This window comes from Molothrus ater, chromosome 3, assembly GCF_012460135.2.
Source record: "Molothrus ater isolate BHLD 08-10-18 breed brown headed cowbird chromosome 3, BPBGC_Mater_1.1, whole genome shotgun sequence".
Taxonomy (NCBI): domain Eukaryota; kingdom Metazoa; phylum Chordata; class Aves; order Passeriformes; family Icteridae; genus Molothrus; species Molothrus ater.
In genome coordinates, this window is record NC_050480.2 from 104,945,976 (window position 1) to 104,966,595 (window position 20,620).

At 34.7% G+C, this 20,620-nt stretch overlaps 1 protein-coding gene across 1 annotated transcript in view; it reads right to left on the reverse strand.

Annotated features, from left to right (window-relative positions):
* Window positions 1-20,620, reverse strand: part of ASCC3 (activating signal cointegrator 1 complex subunit 3) — a 251,823-nt gene that overhangs the window by 70,688 nt on the left and 160,515 nt on the right. The window contains exons 18-25 of the mRNA XM_036380163.2: window positions 16,958-17,122; window positions 16,023-16,109; window positions 13,632-13,808; window positions 11,422-11,647; window positions 7,718-7,872; window positions 3,946-4,044; window positions 3,308-3,476; window positions 1,220-1,440 (exon numbers count right to left, since the gene is read on the reverse strand). Of these exons, the coding sequence (XP_036236056.1) occupies window positions 1,220-1,440; window positions 3,308-3,476; window positions 3,946-4,044; window positions 7,718-7,872; window positions 11,422-11,647; window positions 13,632-13,808; window positions 16,023-16,109; window positions 16,958-17,122 (1,299 nt within the window). The remainder of the gene's footprint in view (window positions 1-1,219; window positions 1,441-3,307; window positions 3,477-3,945; window positions 4,045-7,717; window positions 7,873-11,421; window positions 11,648-13,631; window positions 13,809-16,022; window positions 16,110-16,957; window positions 17,123-20,620) is intronic.

The window sequence follows — 20,620 nt, forward strand, 5'->3', positions numbered from 1 at the left end:
ATATTTAAAACAGACATAATGCCTGAAAAGAATGGTTTATTTCCTGAACAATTAAGGATATTCAGATAAGGAATAATTTCTTGAAGTATTTATCACACCTTTTAAAATCCAAAACCCACTTATGTAAATAATGGCTTTTGTTGCCATGACTATAAAATCTGCATGTTAACATTCTGGAACAGAAATAATCTGAATTTCTGGCAAGCAATATCCTACCTGATTTCTAGTTATGTCATTAATTAATAAAAATACTAATTAAGTAAAAAAGCTGATTATCTTAAGCAAAATGTCACCATATTTTTCTCAAAGAAGCCTCCAGTACAGAGGGGCAATATGCTTACATGTACAAAACATATTTACTTATAGATTTATGGTTAAAAATTCTAAAGCTCTTGAACAATGAAGAAACTGCTACATGAAGAGTTCACATACATTCTTTGAAATATATAGCCAGGCTTCCAGCTTTATTAAAACCTAAAAGATGCATTCCTTTGAGAACTGGCTATTTTTTATGTCTCACAGATAAGTTGAAAGTGTATGAGTGACTTGTTTACCTCACTTGGACTAGGAAATTACATGAAGATATTTAAATTCAAAGATGATTAAGGAGTTTATGTACAGAATTTCTGTTAATGTAAAGGTTATACTGTTTTTTCTTTAATCTCCCAGTCAGATACAAAGATTTTTGAAAGACTTTAAATCTAAAATGTGGTTAACTAAGACAATATGGCTAAGTTGAGAAGCATATATATATTCACTTTGAAAAGAAAACTCTCAAGGCTGAGTTGTTCAGCTTTTAGGCAATTTAAAGCACAGGGGAGAGCTGGAACAGAAAATTGGCCTGTAGTAATTAATTGCAACTTATTTGTTTAAATAATAGAGAGACTGGGCTAGCTGTAGTCCCATGGAAGGGAACTAATAGCTATAAAACAGTACCACTGCTAGAAGAAGGAGATTAAAGCAGGAAATGCTGTTAAGTAAAGTAGAAAAGGAAATCCAGCATGCCTGCATGTCATTTTTGTAGATTTAACTCTAGCTGTCAACTGATTAAAATAAATACTTAAAATAAAAGCATAATGCACATAATGCAATAACATTTTGTGTCCACACACGTATAAATTGGAGAAAGTAAAATTCAGTTCCCCAAAGTCTTCTTCTAGACTCTTTTATTACTGAGATGCTCATAACAAAATGACTCCAGTAAACCTGTTTTACAAACCTTTGATGTGGGATACTTGTTAAAAACTCTAAAGATGGCTAATTCAGCTGCAACTGTTTTTCCAGAACCTGTAGGAGCTCCAAGAAGAACATTGCAGTCTGTGTGATAGAGGGTATGGAATATCTGTGTCTGAATAGGGTTGAAGTGTGTGAATTTGTACAGGACTTCATATTCAGGATGTCCCAAGGCTGTGATAGGCAAAGGCTGAAGATCCAGAAGCTCTAAAACCACAAAATAATAGTAAGTGGATGACAAGAGATGCCATGATACGACACAGCTTGTTATGAAGATAAATATATTAAACAGTAATTTAGTGAAAAACAGTTTACATTGAAAAATGTTTTACTTAGTATCTCATATGACAGAGAGTACACATTTGGGTAATTGCTCACTTTAAAGAAGAAAAATGAAAAGTTGTTTCCTAGCTCTGAAATAATTCTGCAAGTAATTTTGAAAATCTGATTTGAAAATCTGATAGCTGTGAACCAGCTATTTGCATATTAATATTTTTCTTATACCTGTTTTCTTTTTATCCACCTGTAGTAAGTTCTAAACTCACTGTGTTAGATCCTATGTATGTCCAGCTTTTATGATAACAGAATGTGAGTATTTCAAGTTCAAGGGAAAAAGTCTTTTTATGAAAGAAGGATTCTTTAGAGTTTCCAAGTTGATGGAGTAATACAAATCAGATGAGTACAGCTAAATTTTGCATCTTATCCTTTAAATCTATAATTAAAGACATAATGTTAATAAATAAACAAACAGCTTTTCAATATATGATTCTTAATATATCTTGAGGGCATCTGCTATCCAAAGAATTAGAGATTGTGGAATTTGGAAGATGATATATATAACCAGATTGGATTTGGAATCCTACCAAATTAAGGAGACTGCAGTGATTCTGCTATGCAGATGCTTGCTTTGAAGTTTGGGTTTGGTTTTTTTTTTTGTGGCTGGAGGTCTCCTCGTCTTTTTAGGGTGCTTCACATTAAGGTATGATATGGGAGTCATAAAATCTACTGAGGCAATGATGCCTAATATTCTTCACATGCTTTTCACTGATACCTTATGGCTGTTTTATCATTCCCACTGAAACTAATCACCAAGTGATTTCTTGGGCTCTGTTGAGGAGAAAGAAGGGTTTTTTTGCCTAGCAGAGCCTCGACGTACTTCGTTGTTGAGTGGGAACCAGATGGGAATTGAAATCAATTACCATAAATCCTGGAGTCTCCATAACTGGTGATGTGTAAATATCTTTCTGTTTCTTCTGAATAGTAGTCAGTGATCAGTCAATTAGATAAAAAGGTTACACATGCTTTTCCAGACAGTGTAGGTACAGTATAACAATAGCTAAACACTTCACAAACACATGTGAATTTATGCACGCCAAAGGACAACACCGTATGAGAACTGTGCATTTCTGAAGGCACTCAGCAGACTGCTCGATGAGCCAAATGTAATTACAGAGGAAAGGTTTTACAATGACATCAGCCCCAATGAATGTATAAAGCAATTTATGTATCCAGAAAAAAAGAAGCAAAACACAAACATATGCTTCTGTGCCAAGTGTTAAAAAAGGAGGGGGAGGGGAGGGACACAACTTGATGAGACGAAATGTGATGTTCAGTGCTGCAACAGTTCTTGCTATGATAAACATTTCTCAGCAAAAGTAGGAAAACATTTCATATTTTCAGAATTTTCACTGTTTGTTCTTTGCTGAATGCCATTTATTAGACAGTCTAAGATTATTTTTAGCCAGTCCAGAAGAAAGGTGTTGCTTGCAAGCACTAAGCTAAGACATATCGTAACACAGAGATTTGCTTAGTTTGTATGACAGGTTCAGTTTTCTTATGGTTTATAGAGAATCCAGAGTAACTAAAAGGCTGGTGTTATACTAAGATGTATAACCAAAATTCCTGCATTTTGTTCAGGAATTGAAAAGCTTAGAAAGCTGGAAAACAAATATCACAAAGTGAAATTCCATACATTTTTCTCCAATGAAGCAGAAGTAAGAGTCTTATTGCACTACTACAAAAAACCCAATATGATCAATATAAATTAAAGCAAAATTATCAAATTTGAAGTTACCTGTGTGGGGTGGATGTCTCTCTGGAAGAATCAAGTGTTGAAAATTTATGATACATACAGCCTCTGCTCCTAACCATCTATCGGACACAGCTCGAATGTAATATTGAGAAGGAAGAGGTTCAAAAATTGGGATTGTGAACACCAGCAGCTGAGGCTCTTTAGTAATGACCTAGTGCAAACATGTAGAGAATAATTACTACACAGAAAAATCAGTAACTTGAAAAATCACAGTTTGCCTCACTTCCATAAGCATTGCTAACACCAGACGACAGAGTATGTGTGCAAATATTTACATCTTTATAAAATATTTTACTGCCTGGAATGAATTTTTCTTCAATAGTCTTCCAAAGATAAAAATAAGGCTGGCTTTTCATCTTGTTCTTTAACAGACAAAACCATTATAGTCTTTCTACATCACCTGAAAATAACTGTCCCAGCAAAGGAGGAAGAGAAAAAGGGACATTTAAGCTTAGAAAACATTGTTGTGGAAGTCCAAGCTGATCAGGTACATCTGAATTTGAAAGCTGTACTGCTGATTTGAAAATCTGCTTAGGCCAAAATACTGTTTGACCTAACAAATCCACATCTCACTAACTTTGTTTTTGTTTTGCTGTGAGATTCTGGATGAAGTGCATTACCTGTTTCTTTTGAATGATGAAGTACTCTGAATGATAAATGTGATCATTAGTAGGGTCTTCTACCCAAATCCACCAGGGCTCTCCAACACTGCCATGTACCTTTATGAGTAGAAAAGATGGTTTTCTTTAAGTTCTCTGGGTTTAGATTCTCTGGATTTGTTAGAAATAGTGGACGTATTTCTAAATGACATAGGCTCATAAAGGAATACAGAAGTACAGAAATCAGAGGTAACAGAAAAATAACATTTTAATCAGATGAGTCTGCCTAAAGATTATGCTTCAATTAGAGTTTGCTTAAGGTACATATAATAAAAATGGACATGATACAAATGCAACTGAAGGTAGTGCCTCAGCTGTTTATGAATTCACTAAATCCCAAGAGTTCCCTCTAGGCTCCTAGGAAAGAACATGTTCTCTTTATTCCTCCCTGTACTTTTGCCTTTAGGTTCTGTATAGAAGATTGTTGTTTGCAGCTGTCTGCTCATTTTGCAGTCACAAACATTCTCTCAGGAAAAAACTGGACACGGAATTGTGATATTGCTCTACTCTCTCTCATCCCTCTCTAGAGAGATACAGCAAGTGCATTCAGAAGGCTGTAATGTAGCCATTGTTACAGGTGAAGTGAGAAGAACATAAATAGAGCCATCACTTGATGATTTCCCTGCCACCTGGCAACTGTCTTTTTAAACCTAGACTTTTGTTTGCTTTGTTGTGTGTTGTGTACCTTACTTTGCAATGCCAGCAATGCTGATGCTAAATTAAGATCTTTTTTTTTTTTATTTTTTTTTGTCAGAATAAATACCCTTTGCCAATGTACAGGTATTTTACATAAATATTTAAAAAATAAGAAAAATGCATGGTAAAGGAGTACGGAAGACATAGTACTAAATGAATGCAGATTTCTGATGTTTCTGATGAGGTCTGTGATAAGTTGCAAAATCAGGAGATGAAAAAAAAGTTGGAATTTTTCCTAAACTTAATAGAAAAAAGTCAAAGTGCATAGTTGCTTCTAATGGCAATTGTAATGCTCCAGGAATCTGGTATTGATTCACACAGTACACATTATTTTCAGCATAATTCATTACTGTGTCTGTGTCAGAAAACAGTCTGTACTAGTTTGTGAAGACAAAAATATGCACAAAGAATAAAATTAAGGTGCTTTTCTTTCTTTTTTACTACAGTTGTGCAATAGACAAATAGATGGACAGTCATTCTTTTTTATTACATTTGAATTTCACTTGCAGCTTCATTAGGAACTGAAGCAGTGAAACTGAAATGACACGCAGGTGACATCTTGAAAAGTGACAGGGAGACTATTATTTCATCTGGGTTTAGGAGCATTTAAGAGAGATAAGAGGAACTAAGGAAGGCAATTAAGTCCAAAGCTCAGAAATTTTATTATTAACTCTAATAGCAACCTAATTTTGGAAAGTCCCATGAAAAAACTGCATGGGGTAAGCAGGACAATCTGGGAACAGGACACAACATCTTCTCCAGTAATGATTCTCAAGGATTGGGGAGCTCTTAAAACTGACACATACCTGTGCCTGTATTTTGGGCAACCATCACCCTAAAACGACATGTCTGATGTTTGACTCAGCTAATTCATATTATTTGCATTATTCTGCATTTCTGCTGGAATCCTCCTGGATGCATTATGGCTTAATTGCTCTGTCTGGGTATGTTTATAGTCCTTTGCTTCTAACAATAGAATAAAAATCTGAGATTTGGCTCATATGCTTTTACTGAACTTAAGGGATCCCTGTACTGAAAACTAAAGATCAAGCTGATGTCATATCTCACAAAAGGTCTCCTTCTCTTGTAACGTCAAGCACAAAGTTTTTGATGAGATCATTATAGAATTAATTATCCAGGTAAAGGAACAATCTTAAAACCATGAAATGTTAGCCAAGCAGGGTATTTCAACTAAGCATGGTATTTAAAGTTTTCATAAATAGTTTTATTTGATTACTGCAGTTCTTTAGATAGGATTTTTTAGCAACTCACTTTTGTACCAAATACAGGTATACTGGTAAGTTTCTATAGCCATCTTCTGAGAAGCTTGTTAAAATAATGTAATGATAGAGAAGAAGTTTCAGAGTGTCTATGCTTGAATTTGAGACAGCTATTCATTTTCAGAAACTATTAAAATTTAACAGCTTTAGTTATTTACTGTGATAAAAGCTTCATTTACTGAAGAAACAGGAAAATCAACACCACATTACAGAAATAAAAAAAAAGAAAAAAAACACTTCTCCAAGTTTTTTTGATTACCTATAAACAAATTCACATAAAAACATCTCCATAAGCTTAAATGATCCAACAATCATAATATTTCTAAAGCAATCATCAGAAAAACTGTGTAAAGGGGTCATGGCAGAAAATAGATTTGTGACAAACTTTTGCTCTAAATTTAGAAGTTCAGAATTAAAACAACAGTGTAATTTTGTGTGGATCCCTAACCTGTAAAGATATAGAACCTAGGTTTTCTAGAAAAACCTAACAATGGATTGAGAAATTACTTTGTATTCAGATAAAGTTTAATATGAAGAACAGTAATTTTTTTGTCTTTAGCAGACTACAGGTAAAGTGGATGAACTGAACAATAAAAACTTATTTCAATCCTAAAATGTAATGCTTTTCTTTTCCTTCTGAAGTATTGCCCATAAATAAGGTAAAAAAAATTCATGTTATAATTCATGTTAGGAATTCATTCAAATATTTATTCAATAAATCTAGGTGGCAAGCAAAATCAAACTTTCTATATTTTGATTGCTCAAACTCTGTATTTTGATTGCTAATATCCCATTTATAAGGCAACTTGATGAAACTTCTATAAGAAATTAAAAAGCCTTTCATCAGGGAAAATAAATTCTAAAGTAATTTAAATATTTGTGGAATAAACCTCTCATTTAATTATGATTAACGTAAAAATTGTAATCTAAGGGATTTTAAAATTAATTTTTATCAAAAGAACAGATACTTAATATCCACATTTCAAAATAATTTATCTTAAGCATAAATTCATAAGTCTAAAAGAAGAAAATTATGTTTGCCTATGGAGGTATCTTTTTTTCCTGTAGAGAGTTTCAGAAGTAACAGCAACAATACAATGCCCCCATGTGGACATTTATGTTTCATTTAGATTTATCTTAAATGTATTTCTAATGAACAGATTCTGGATCAAAGGACGTGTGTATGGCTAAATGTGAAACTGGTACAACTCCTTTCACATAAAAAATCTGCACTATAAAATACAGATGAACATAATTCCAAACATATCTCAGGGTTTTTTTTTGTTCAGACAAGTCCCAGCAGAAAAAGGCACTGATATTGTGAATGTATATTTGTGAAGCCAGGAAGAACAGGAGAACCTGGCATACATGAACTGCATTTCAAAGCTTTTCTGTGTTTGACATTCATTCATAGTTCAGAGAGCCACTCATGTCTCCCTTTCTCCTGCTTCTTCTTTCTGGGCACATAATTCTAATCTATGTGTGACACCTGTAACAATTCAGTATTAAGCACTTGTCTCAATGTGTTATAAACAGCCCAATCTTACATGGCTTAACAGAAATGAAAAGATGATCCTTGCCTGCTTTCTCCAACAAAAGTCACAAAAATCATGCCCATTCCTATTATCAAATTTGCTTTTTAGCAAAAATAAATGCTTTTTAAAAAATCCCAAAAGCTATGGACAAGCAGTGATCATCTCCTTTACTGAAACTAAACTAATGCTTCCCTTCTTGCCTCCTGCTCCCTCTGTTTTTACCTGGTCATTCCAGGTGAAGTCGGGAGCGATGTTCAGCCGGACTCGGAGCACGGTGCGGGTGATTGGCTGGATCGTCGCTTCCATGATGATGGAGGGTATTTGATGGACACACTGTTTTACCTTTAACCCAATTTTCACATGATGCAGCATATGACCTGCCAAGAAAACATCAGGTGTAACAAATTTGCATTTCCAGGAAAAGGCATACAACTCTGACTTTCAAATAGGCTTTTAGAGAGCAGTGTTATTGCTTGCTTGTTTTGCTCCTGGGTACGTAAATGTCTGACTCTCTTGACCCAGCATGTCTGAATATTTTGTAATACTTAACTTGAATTAGAGCCTTGTAAAATCAGTATTAACCCCCTAGTTGGCTATAACTAAGGGGTTAAAATAACTATTAAGAATTCACACTGAAAATATTATGTCAAGCTAGTTCTCCCTCCTTCACTTATTTTTAGACCAGGCTCTTATCAAGACATATAATTCTTTTTCAGAGCACAAATACCAATTTTTTACTTAATTTAACTTCTACAATTTCTGTGCAGTGATTCAAAGCAGACAGAATGCTTTTCATAAAACTGAAAAAAGGTACTTAATAGGTTGAAAATGCATATAAGTAAATATCTCGCAGCAGCTCTGATCTGTGAGAATATACCAAAGTGTAAATGAGACAAAGGAAAAATTAAATGTTGCAATATTTTTTATTTTCTATTGTAATCATGGTAACTAGGGCAATAAAGTGATTCTATTTATTTGGAAAAATGTCCTACTTGTATTTTACAGCTCAAATCTCTCTTCCCTTGCTCTTCATTTTGGATATAAAACAATTGCTACTGATATTTTCTGGTATTGGTATGTGGTTCTGTGCATACTTACCCATTAAAAAAAACCAAAAAAATTCAAAAAAGGAGAGGTCCTATTATTTGCATTATGTGCAAAATGACAAGGTGATACAAACCTTTCCTTGCAATTACAAGACATCTATGAGCATAGCATCTTGAAACTGGTATTTTTAAATTGATACTGACTTTCCCTTTTCAGTTTTTCTTATTTAACAAATTGGCAGATAGATTTGTCTCACATGGGTGTTTATACTCTGAAGTAATGAATGGTGACCTTGCTTAAGAATCAAACCCCTAACCAAAAGTTTTAATACCTATTTAATCAGTTTAATTTGCAGTTGGTAAAACAATTGCATCTCCAACAAGTGGGTTATTAAAAACCAAAGCCCTTATGTTGGCACACTTGGATGATACATGCAGCATTTCAGCATACTTGCACAGGGACTACCTTTTGCAATTAGAGGTAAAACTCAGAAATCATGTTAAATAAAGGCAGATGACAAATATTCAAAGATATGACTCAAAAAACCCATGTAGGGAAGGATACTTTTTATGGCAAAAATCACTTTATCTACATGTGTGAGGTGAAATGTGTTAGTACAGGACAGCACTGAGGTCCTTTTACAGTTATGTGCTAGGGGAAAATAAGGCTCCTCTCCCAACTTCTACAAAACGTGATAAAACTCTCTCCTCCCTAAGCTCTCTCTTTTTTCTTTTTAATAGTTACATTATGAGAAACCATCAATGGCATTTAAAAAATACCCTCTGAACAAAAGCTGACAAAGAAAATAGGCATGTCTAAAAAAATTTTTGCTTATTCTAAAGTGTTTGTCATCTGCATTCTGAAAAAAAAAAAAAAAGGAACTGTTTATCTCAGCTAACACAGTGATTTCCTGGCTATCTGGAAACTCCATGGTTACATTGCAATAGCTCATAGTTTGGTGTTGATCCATTCATGGTACCCTGGAATCCAGGATCTGCACACACAACATGCTCTCCACCCATCTAATGCTTTCATCTGCCCCTAAGCCAAGGGCTGAGTTAGCCAGCTAGCTCCTGCCTTTGTTACTCTATCTCCAAGGTCTCCATAACATTTAAAAAGCAAGAAACACTAAGACTGAAACTAGCCCTGTGGGGTAAGAAAACAAGGCAGTACCTGGAAGTTGTGCTTTCCCTCATTTCAACGCGGCTTAGAATTTGAAATAAAAATACAGTGACTTCCTTCGCACGCCTCAGAAAGAGAGGCCAGACAGGAGGAAGTGTGCCAAGCATCTACTTCACAGAGATAGACACATCAACTTTCTTTGATATTTGTAAGGCTGAAGAACATGAAATATCATTATGTATGGTCAGCAGTGCCCTATTTTTACAGTCAAATCCCATGTCTCATCTACTTTCAAACTAAGTTAATATAAACCAGAACCTGACAAATTGCAGGTATATATAGATACATTTCCATCTTGTCATTACTGGTTCCAATGCATTGAAAGAAGCAAAATTGGCTTTGTAGTTTTACACAAAATTTCCTGCTTCTCAAGTGAGGGTATGGGAAGAAAGAACAATTAAAAAAACCAAACCCAAACAAAACAAAAACAAACAAAAAAAGCCCCGAACTAAAAACAGCTCCACAAAACCAAACAACAACCACAAAATAAAAACCCTGCTAATACAATTAATGGAAAAGAACACTAAGTACTAAAAGGCATCACAAATACACAAAAAATTAACAGTGAATTAAAAAGTACTATAACACTTCTGAATAAAAAACTATAATGCTAGCATTTCAAATAAAATGCAATGGTTTTAATACATTTAACATTACTATATTAAAATGCAGGTACAGTAAGCATCTAGAATTTTGTCGTAGTCTTTTGGTTTAACTTATTAAATGAAAATATAGCATCTAGTTCTGCAAACTTTTACATATTTATTTAACTTTTTTCAGCCTAGATTAGGCACATAACAAAGTTTTCCAAGCTAGTAATGTAGCACTCCTGCAAAGGAAAGAAATATTAAGTTAGATGTGATAGCTTCTAAGCAGTGAGTATGAATGTTATTTTTATTCTAAAATTAGATTTTTCAAAAAATGGCAGTTTGTTTATCAACAGGTTGGTAATAGCAGGTGCAAACAAAGTCCAAATAAAAAAAATACACTAAGGAAAAAGAAATGCATTACAAGTGATTTTTTTTTTTTACTTCAACCAGCTGGTGGGCAGTTTATGCACAACAGTTTATACAGACTTACTGGAAATTGTCATTATGTCTATCAGTAGGCTTGTGGATTTTCTCATTATTGGACTGTCAAATCCTTTAAAAAATTCCATTAAGGTTTTGTTGCAGTGACACCAGTGACAATGAATTCTCCATGTTCAATGAAAATTAATGCAGTCTTTCAGAAGAAGGCCATTTACTGATAGCATACCTGGATGTAATAATCTGGTTTTACTCTTTTCCATATTAATAGTTAAAGAAATAAGGCCACATTGTGCCAACTGGCAAAAGTAAACAGAAGCCTTTTATAGTAGTTTGTTAGGTAAGGTGGGCAGAAAGGGAAGCACACAGGTCAACATAAATATGTATATTTACACATATCTACCTAAATACTTATCAATAGACATCACCTTTCTATCTGTGTTCTGTGACCACCAGGACATGGGCTGGCCTTATCCTCAGAGCTGTGCCATTTTACAAGCTGTGGAGACTGGAAAAAACCTTCTTTATTGGCCAAACCATATTAATGTGTGGTATGTGGCTACGTGGCTTCCAGACCAGTGAGGGCAGATTGATGCATGGCTCAGATTTAGTTCTTACTTGCCCATTGTTTTCTATAGTTTAAGCAGATCAGCCTTGCTGGTTTCTCACCTATTTCATCTTTTCTCATGTCCTTCATCTTGTCTATGGTGAGATTCTTCTCTTCCAGCTTGGAGAGGACGGATGGTGGTAGCACTGAGAACTGCCTCAGAGGGCTCACCCAGCCCCAGAGCCGCTTGTCAATGACTTTGCTGAGGTTCAGTAGCCGATAAGTCATGGCAGGCCAACGTTTCCTCAGGGCAATCTCAAAAAGAGCTCGAACAATGCGAGCTGCATTCTGGAAAGTGAAAAAGGGGGGGAAAAAAAAGGCAGAACTGTTGTAATTCTCTCAATATTCTTTGTAAAATGAAAAGGATCCCATAGACTCATCTTTGACAAACCATAACAATAGATTTTTCTTTTCGAACTGATTTCAAACATTTTTGAAAAGTATTTTTTCCATCACTGTCTAGTGGCAAAACTACCTCATGGCTGCATTCTGAAATTATGAAAAGAAACATGTGCAACCAATTAAAATTGTAGTGTCAGGTCTGCCATAGAACTTTGATCACAGTTATGCTAACATTATGGAGTTCTAAATTTATTGTGTATCAATCACTTCTGAAGCAAATTCATTTAATGTACCCCCCCCCATAACAGACACCTGCAAATTCACTTTATATGGAAATTCAAGTTTTGTTATTTTCTAGTTTATGCTTCTATAATAGCATCCCATCTCACACTGAATTTCACAACATTTGCACAGAAGCTTAACAGTAGTGAATGTTTAAAAACATTTACAATATTCTGAGAATAGTGTATAACCAAACTGTACAAATATGCTTTGGACTTGGAAAAATAATTAATAACATAAGTTTGAATGAGGTCAGTCTTATCCTGAAAACCTAAGTTATGATATTCCTTTCATAAACTTTTCAAGCTGCATTATGAAGCTATCTTTTTTTTTTTTTTTCCTTACCAGTACTATGTCTGGATTAGGAATTATGTTCTTGATTCATTGAATAGAATATAATCATTCCCTACTGGCTCTGCTATGCCAACAGGAATAAAAAATAGAAAATTATTTGGTTGTGATAGGAAGCATATGTTACTAAGGAAGCACATTCCTCTTAGAAAGGATGAAAAATTTTCTTAATACTCACTATCCAAATTAAAAAAAAAACACACTTTGTAGCACTGGTTCCACAAGTACAGTTTATGAAGATCTAAGAAGAAGACCATGTTGCCTCACTAAACATGCTATAAATGAGACAGACAAATAAAAGCAATGGCCTTGAAAGCAAAGATTAAAAGGATCCCACTGAAAATGATTTTGCTGTGCAAGTGCACAATTTTTATGATGTGTACAATCAGTTCAGCATTTTCTCTTTTATACTCATACATGCTACAAAACACAAACATTTCTGAAAAAGGTTTTGCTACTATGAAAATGTTGCTAAAGACTATGTATAATTTTGAATATTTAAATCTCATCTTTAGCACCAACTAAATGCAACTTTTAGATTAACTCTTTCCAAAGCAGTTTTGTAAGGATGAGACAAAAATAATTCCATGCAACATCTCTGCTGACTATTAAATATAGAAAAGAAGAGTGAGAGTGAGATGGGCTAAAAGGGACCAGTTTTTGGGTTCACAGCTGGCTAAATAGATCTCTGTGTCATGTCCCCCTCTGTACCTGCCAAGTGTGGTAACCAAACATGCTGTGTTACAATCAACCCTTTAGGTGTCAAATGAAGCCAACAAACAAATACATAGACTGCTATGTCAATCTGCACATTTTTTGCTAGTTTACATCACGCAACAGAATTACAATAGCACATCTTTCGTGAGAAAACCAAGGTATGTGAATCAAACACAAAATATGTTTTGCAGAATGAAGTATAAAAACACACAAAGAAAAATAGATTACAACAGTTTTTCACATTTAGAAGGAAACACTGAAATTAGAGAATATAATTTCTGTGCAATCACAGTTAGAGGAACTAAATAGAATAAGATTACATGGGTACTACAAAAAAAAAAGGGCATTCATAATTAACAAAAGCTGCCATAGTCTCCCAAGGTAGCCTTTTGCAAAACTTTTCTACTCGAGTGTTATAGCTTACATGCATGCACAAAGACAAGGCTCTGATTTTCAAAGAAACTTGCACAAAAATGTACAAAAAAGATGCAGATCGGGGCCTACTTGTATAATTGTAAATATCTGGGAGAATTAAAACAGCAGAAGTCAGCAACAAATACGTAGAAAATACTATTTTTACCTGTGCAACATATGCAGAATCCGAAATAAGGGAGAAGCTGTCCATCTCCCCTCTGCTAATGTATGTTTGAAGGAGGATATTAATTTTTCCATAATTGTTTTCCACACCTCCTGGAGCAGGAAGTTCACAGAAATCATTTAGTAAGGTATCTAGCTCTTCTATTTCTTCTTCTCTTACCTACAACACAATTATACATTATGAAGAGGCTGAAGCAATTCGATGAAAATTTTTACACTGAAATCAAATTTTCCTTATAACATAGTTATATTACTTTTAAATGGAGTCTCTAGTTTTAAGGAGAAAAAAAAGAAGGAAAAAAGCAGTAAACCCACATCTTCCACAATGTAGCTAATAGACCATAATTGAAACTATCTTAATAGGGACACAATTATATTTTGTTATTCATCACCATCTATTAAGGTTGTCATTGACATACAAAAATTTGATACGCCACAAAAATTGAATCTTGTGACCTTGTCATCCTTCATCTGATGAGATTTTATTTTTTATTTGACCAGAGTAAAACTTCTGTCCATCTGGATTAGGGCAATCTTGAATTAACATTAAATGTACTCATTATAGTTACACAGTTTGCATGTGATATAATACATTTTTAAACTCAAAACTGTGAAGTACTATGATTCATCATATTAAAATTTCCACTGTTAATAAGATTAAGTCTTAATATGAGTAAAGAAATATTAATATCTACGGTTTGAATAATGCATAACATTTCACATTCTAACTGATGACCCTTACATGGCAAAACTAGCATAAATCTACATATTCTTTGACTTACTGATAGTCTGTTAGTGTAAAACTTATTTGAAGAGGGTAAATGTTTGGTCCCTGCAGGGAACCATCTGAAAGTAATTTTCATTTGGACCTGACTACCTGACATACAAAAGACCCTAAGACAATTGGGTTAAAATCCCCAACTTTCTAGTGACTAGTCCCACAGGAAAGAAAGACATGAAGTACAGAACCATCATAAATGACTCCACTTTCAGGGGAATACAATGCTCTGCTTACAACAGCATTTTTGATAATTTTTTCTGCTCTTGCACAGCACAAGTACAGGTCTTATCCAGATCTGTATTTCAGCTACTGGTGAGTTACATATCTCAAAATTCAGAATTTTTAAAGGCATTATGGAAATGCGATTAATTTATCAAAAGTCACAATTTCTATCACACAGAGGGGCAAATCCTGAGCTATTCTTGTGAAAACCAGTTATTCATTTTAACATTCAGAGCTGCACAGCAAATGAATCACAAAAGTCTGGAACTGACAGTGCACTGATGCCATACCATATAAATCTGAGAAAGTAAACTAGAAAAACTGTGCTTTAGTCAAGAAGCATCACTACTAACTTTATTAAAAATATAGAAACATATCACATTATATTTTCCATATGCTTTCCTTTTAAATATTAAATTACGCTAAATTTAGACCTAGTCAAGCATTATCACTGTCATAAAAAAGCCCTTCTAGCTTGGAAAATGTTCCATGTATGACTGTGAAACCTCACTGCTTATTATCTTCTATAATAGAAGAGATTACAGCAAAATAGAATTTCTCCGTTAGATAAAGAGATGGTAATACCCAGACAATGTGTGCAAATATGTAAATACGTAGATGGCGAGGGATTCACGCTGTCAGCTCACAGAGCCAGGTGAATGAGAGCCAGCTCTGATCTGCAAGTTGTATAATTGTGGTAAAATGGCAATGAGCCCAAGCTAACAAACCCTGTGGAGTCTGGCTCGTACCTCTGTGAGATGGAAGCATGGGCAAACAAGCTCATGCCAACTTGGAATGTACTGCCTTGTGTCCTGCCCACACGGGAGGCAGAAAGGGAGGTTGGAATTGAACTGAGTACAACACAGCAGTAATCTTCTAGCCCGTGTAAAATCTGTTGTGACAACTTTCTAGATTTCAGATTTGAATTTATGAGAATTTATCGTTCTGCCAATCTAATGTTGTTCCCTGCAGAAAATATATCAGAATTCACTTCCATGAGTCCTGCCTCATTCCTGATAAAGCAAACTGTTCAGGGAGACATCCAATAATGCCTTAAACTTCAAACAGAGAAACTATCTCATCCCTCGGCACACTATTCAAATGGACACTTAGCTTCACCTGTTAATAATTGAGGAACTGAAAAGTTCTTAAATGCATTTTAAAGAATTACTCAAAGATCCATAACTAGCTATTATATGTGCACTACAGTTCAAGCTGAACTACGTACAAATTTGAGCAAGAGGGTATTACGTTTACTCAGAAAACATTTTATAACGGTGCTTAGCATTTAACAAAACTTGTGTCTGTAGACAGCATTTATTGAGTAAGTACTACGGAAGTGTCTAGCTTCAACAAATTCTTTAACTTTACCTTTATCTGTTCAAACTCTTCAGCTTTTGATACTATAGCAAGAATATCGCCTTCAGTTTTATGAGCATCAAACAATTCATTGAAAGTCTATTAAAAATAAAAAGAATTGATTTGTCACTGGAAATAAAAATACACATATAGCAGGAAACAAAGAAACCTTAGCCAAGAGTTTAAAAGGCATATAAGTCTAAAATGCAAATTATTGGAAGACCAGGGTGATGCAATTTAAACAGGAACAAATTCCATAGTGACTTTTTGTCATTTTCAGAAAAACAATCTCAGTGCCTTGGCCACTCCAACATCAAGAGACAGGCAACGTGGCCACTTAAGAAAAAAAGTCTAGGACATATCTGACTGAATAAATATGTTAGACTAATTATATACAGGGACAGTATACAGTTAAAATTATTAATGCTGAGTCTTTAGCTTTTATTCAAGAAAAACACTTATTTGCTAAGAAAGAAAATGTTTTAAGATGAATGTGTACATCAAACCAAGTTTCCAATACTACAAAATTTTGAACATGTTTACAACACAATCTGATTACAGCACCAGAAGTTGTTCAAGGTTGTCAACACGATAGGACTTTCTCCCAAAGAAGGTCATCTGTTATCAGACACTACAGTACAATGTGCTGTCAAGTACTAATGGTTGCACACACCATGAATATCAAAATGTTTCTTATAATTCTTCTACAAGTCAAAAAGACTACAAAAATTTAAATCTCACCTCACATTGAGTCTAAATTTTCAGTATTGCTTGATATTTAGTTTCTTTCTTTTTCCTACTTCCTCTCCCCCCATTTCAGTAAATATGATTTGAAAATACAGTGAACAAATCAGCTACATATTCTGTAATATCTTACAACTATTTTAGGCATATGTTTAAAAAAAAAAAGGAAAAAAACCCTCCAGAAACAGGACATCATTTTTTACCTCTATAGTATTGTATTTAATATAGTAGTGGCTGGCAGTTCTGCCTAAATCTGTTGAAGAAAAAAAGCCAGTCCGTTCTTCAAAGCGAATCATGCGGGCTTTGTCCAGTTTTCTGCCAACTTCAATAACCAATTGTTCTCTGTGCTTTTCTAGACCTGGATCCATCTAAACATGAAACACACACAATTATTTGCATAAAAGAAGTATTTAATATATAATTTTCTTGAGTTAATCCAGTCACACAAAGTCAAAAATCTGATAAAATGAAGTTATTAAGTCACAATTTTCTTGTGATCTCACTAATAACAATTATATTGACATTACTGACCAAAACCTGTATGTACAGGACAAAAATCAGAATAAAATTTCTTTTACAATTATTTGGGACTATCACTACAATGGAGACCAATACTATTTATGAAACAGTAGTATGATTATGAAAATTATGATGAAAAGTATGATAATGAAATACTTTGAAAATTTTGAAAGATGTTTTAATGATAACATATTCTTCATTAAATTATCATTACTGTATCACTTCAAAAAAACATGTCATCTTTTGGCACCTTCTGTTGATGAAAATGGCTGAAGATATACCTTCCTGTGTAGCTGACATGAGGCTGGCTTTAATTGCACAGATAATAGATTAAGCTTCAAATTGCACGGCTTAAATGTTTCCTAGGAAAAAACCTTTAACATCCCCAAAAGCTTTTGGTAGGTTAATTGGGATATTCTAATTAGTGAGTTACAGATGTACAGTAACATTCATGTTAAAAGCACACAAAGGAGCTTCCTGTGCCCAACATCACTTCTATTCCTATCAAAGTTCAGGAACTTGGACATTTTGTCCTACTAATAATGCACATTGTCTCATTAGTACATAAAAGGCTGGGCAAAACTCCCATCTGAGTAGGACTGCTGTATAATTGTGTGTTTCCACATCAGGCACCTGGGATACCCACACTGACAGGGATGAGAAAAGGGATTCATAGTTATGTTAACCTTCTGCAGTATGTGCACCTGAGATATGGCTCTAATTATACAAGCAATAATTAGTTTTAAGGACTGAAACACCGTTCTAGTCCACAGGCAGTATTCTTATTTCAGGGCTCGCGTATAGTTCAGATTTCCTACAGAATAAGTCATACCAGCTCTCTGGGTAAATCTGAAACAGAGATACACGGCCAAGACAGCAAAAAGGAGCAGGCTTTAAGAATTGTTGTGCCTTGGTTTGCTCTGGTTTTCCCTGGGCCAGGATTCAGTTTCACCTTTGTGCAGAAGTACATCATCTCACGGTCAGTGAAGCTGCAGACAAACATAGGCATCTCCACAAAGCAGCTGGAGACTAGTTCCTAATATTCCATGTTTGCCAGTTACCCTGAAGCTGTTTCTCCTTAGTTATGGCTTGCCTTAGTTTCAAGTCAAAAGCTAAGATGGCAAAGGTCTAGACTTCTTTTCTCAATAGTAAGTCATGCATTGAGGTCAGATTTCAGAGCAGAGTTGGTCAAAAAAAAGTGATGCAGATGCCAGATGTTCAATATTTCTTAAAACTATTGTGGGGAAAAAATTAATAAAAAATCAAATTAACTCCCTATTCCTTTGGCCGTCCAAAGTACCCACCAATCTTTTACCTTCCATAAAAGCTGAGGCTGCAACAGCACACTAACATTTTTTACAAAGTTTTAACTTTAAAGGAAAGGTCACCAACTTGAAAAAACTGTGAAACAATATTTGAGTTTAGAGAATCCATGGTTAGCACCCTTCTTGTTGAACTTGCATAATTAGAAATCCTCAGAATAAAGGATCCAGCCTAGAACAGCTTGAAGCCCTTCTCTTTAAAATGAGCCTTGGCATGTCCACAGTAAGAAACTGAGCAGGTCTGGAGTATGCATATGGAAATTTAAGAATGCATGATAAAGTACATTACTATCCATTATAAAGTATATTATTATCCACACCGTTTTCCTCTAACTTACTGAGAGAAATGTTGGGCACAAGCTCCTCTAATTTCTATATCTAGACATAAATTTTATGGTGGTAAAAAGCTCTGCTTAACTGTGGGAACACAAAGAATGGAACCAAAAAGAGGAGAAAATAGACAAAGAAGGTTTTTTAATCCAGGCACCTTTTCAATGGAACCCCAGAAGTATGAGAAAATGCCTGTAATTCATACTACTGGCTTCACTAATACAAAATTTGCATTTTCTCCACTTTTTCCTTCCACTCTTTTTTTTTTTCCTCTTGCTGCTTGTCATTAATTTTGGCCATTTTCATGAGTCAGTAAGAGGCATTATTGGCATTTCTGGCAAACAACTTGAAAAATCACAAATCAAAGCAGTGGACCTGCAGTAGCCTGCTCCTGGGTGTAGTCCAGAAAGATCCTGGAGACAACACGTGGGGTTCCAAAGATGTGCACCCTATTGTGTGGGTGCCCTGAAGTATAATTACTGGATGTGGTGAGCACTGGTGGAAAGGGAATGGGGAATGAGTTTGCATGATCTCAGTCTCCACAAACAGCTAGGAAGTGTGATCCACAAGGGATGCAGGGATTCTGAATGGATACCACTGACTGTCAGTGAAAACAGAGACAGAAATTGGTATACTGCAATTACTAAGATACACTAAGACACCAATTATGAAAATTGGATACCTATACTGAGACTGGTCTAACTGACCAAAGCTTTGGTTATACCTGCATCTGGCATTAGAGCATCCATATTCTACCACACATAAGATCTGACATTTAAAACTGGTTTATCTAGGAAACAGGAGGATTTGCATTGGTTTTGCTCCTACATGAATGGGTAACACTTCACAGTGATATCATTCGTTACTGCCTTAACTCAAAAATATGAATGTCTAATATTAGCACATCAAATCCAAAGGAGTAGAAAGAAGGTTAGTGGAACAATCCTCACTTTCTCAGCAGCTGAACAGAAAGACTAGAGCAGGGGGAAAGAGAGAAACTCCTGTTCATGATTTTTAAAATTTTTAAAAGATATTTCTGTTACTGATTTTTTCACCACGTATTATCACCACGGTTACATTTCTTTTAATCTAGAATTCAATAGTGAAACAAAAACCAGAATTTATATTAGTGGGACAACAACATTCTTCTCACTAGCAAATCAATTTTTGATTCTCATTTATCTATTACTTTGTGGTCTGTGTTATATACTGTTATATTAAAATATGGTAATGCCATATTTTATATTTTAATAGAGAAAATAAACTTGAGATGACCAGAGGTCCAAAGGTGTCTGCAGAAGCTTCCTTAAGCAATAGCACACCTATTTCCACTGCAGTCTCCACTACCAGAGACAAAAAATATCAAACAACTGTCTGCTTGCATATACCTCTGCATGTCACCATGACCTAACAAACTGCTGCTCACAATGTCAAAATAAATTACAAAGTCACAAAACGGATCCTGATGTGAAGTAAACTGCAGTTACACACACTTGTGAGTTTGCCCTGCATTAGGCTCAATTAACTGTGTCTAATCATGTTAACATTAAATGCTTATAAACAACTGTACAAAGAAAAAGGTAATAATATTTAGATTATCTGGAAACTATTAATCTTCCTAAAAATTATAGATAATGGAAAAAACTTGAAAAAAATGCCTTATGTAAATGTGCACTGATTCATATCACAGCATGG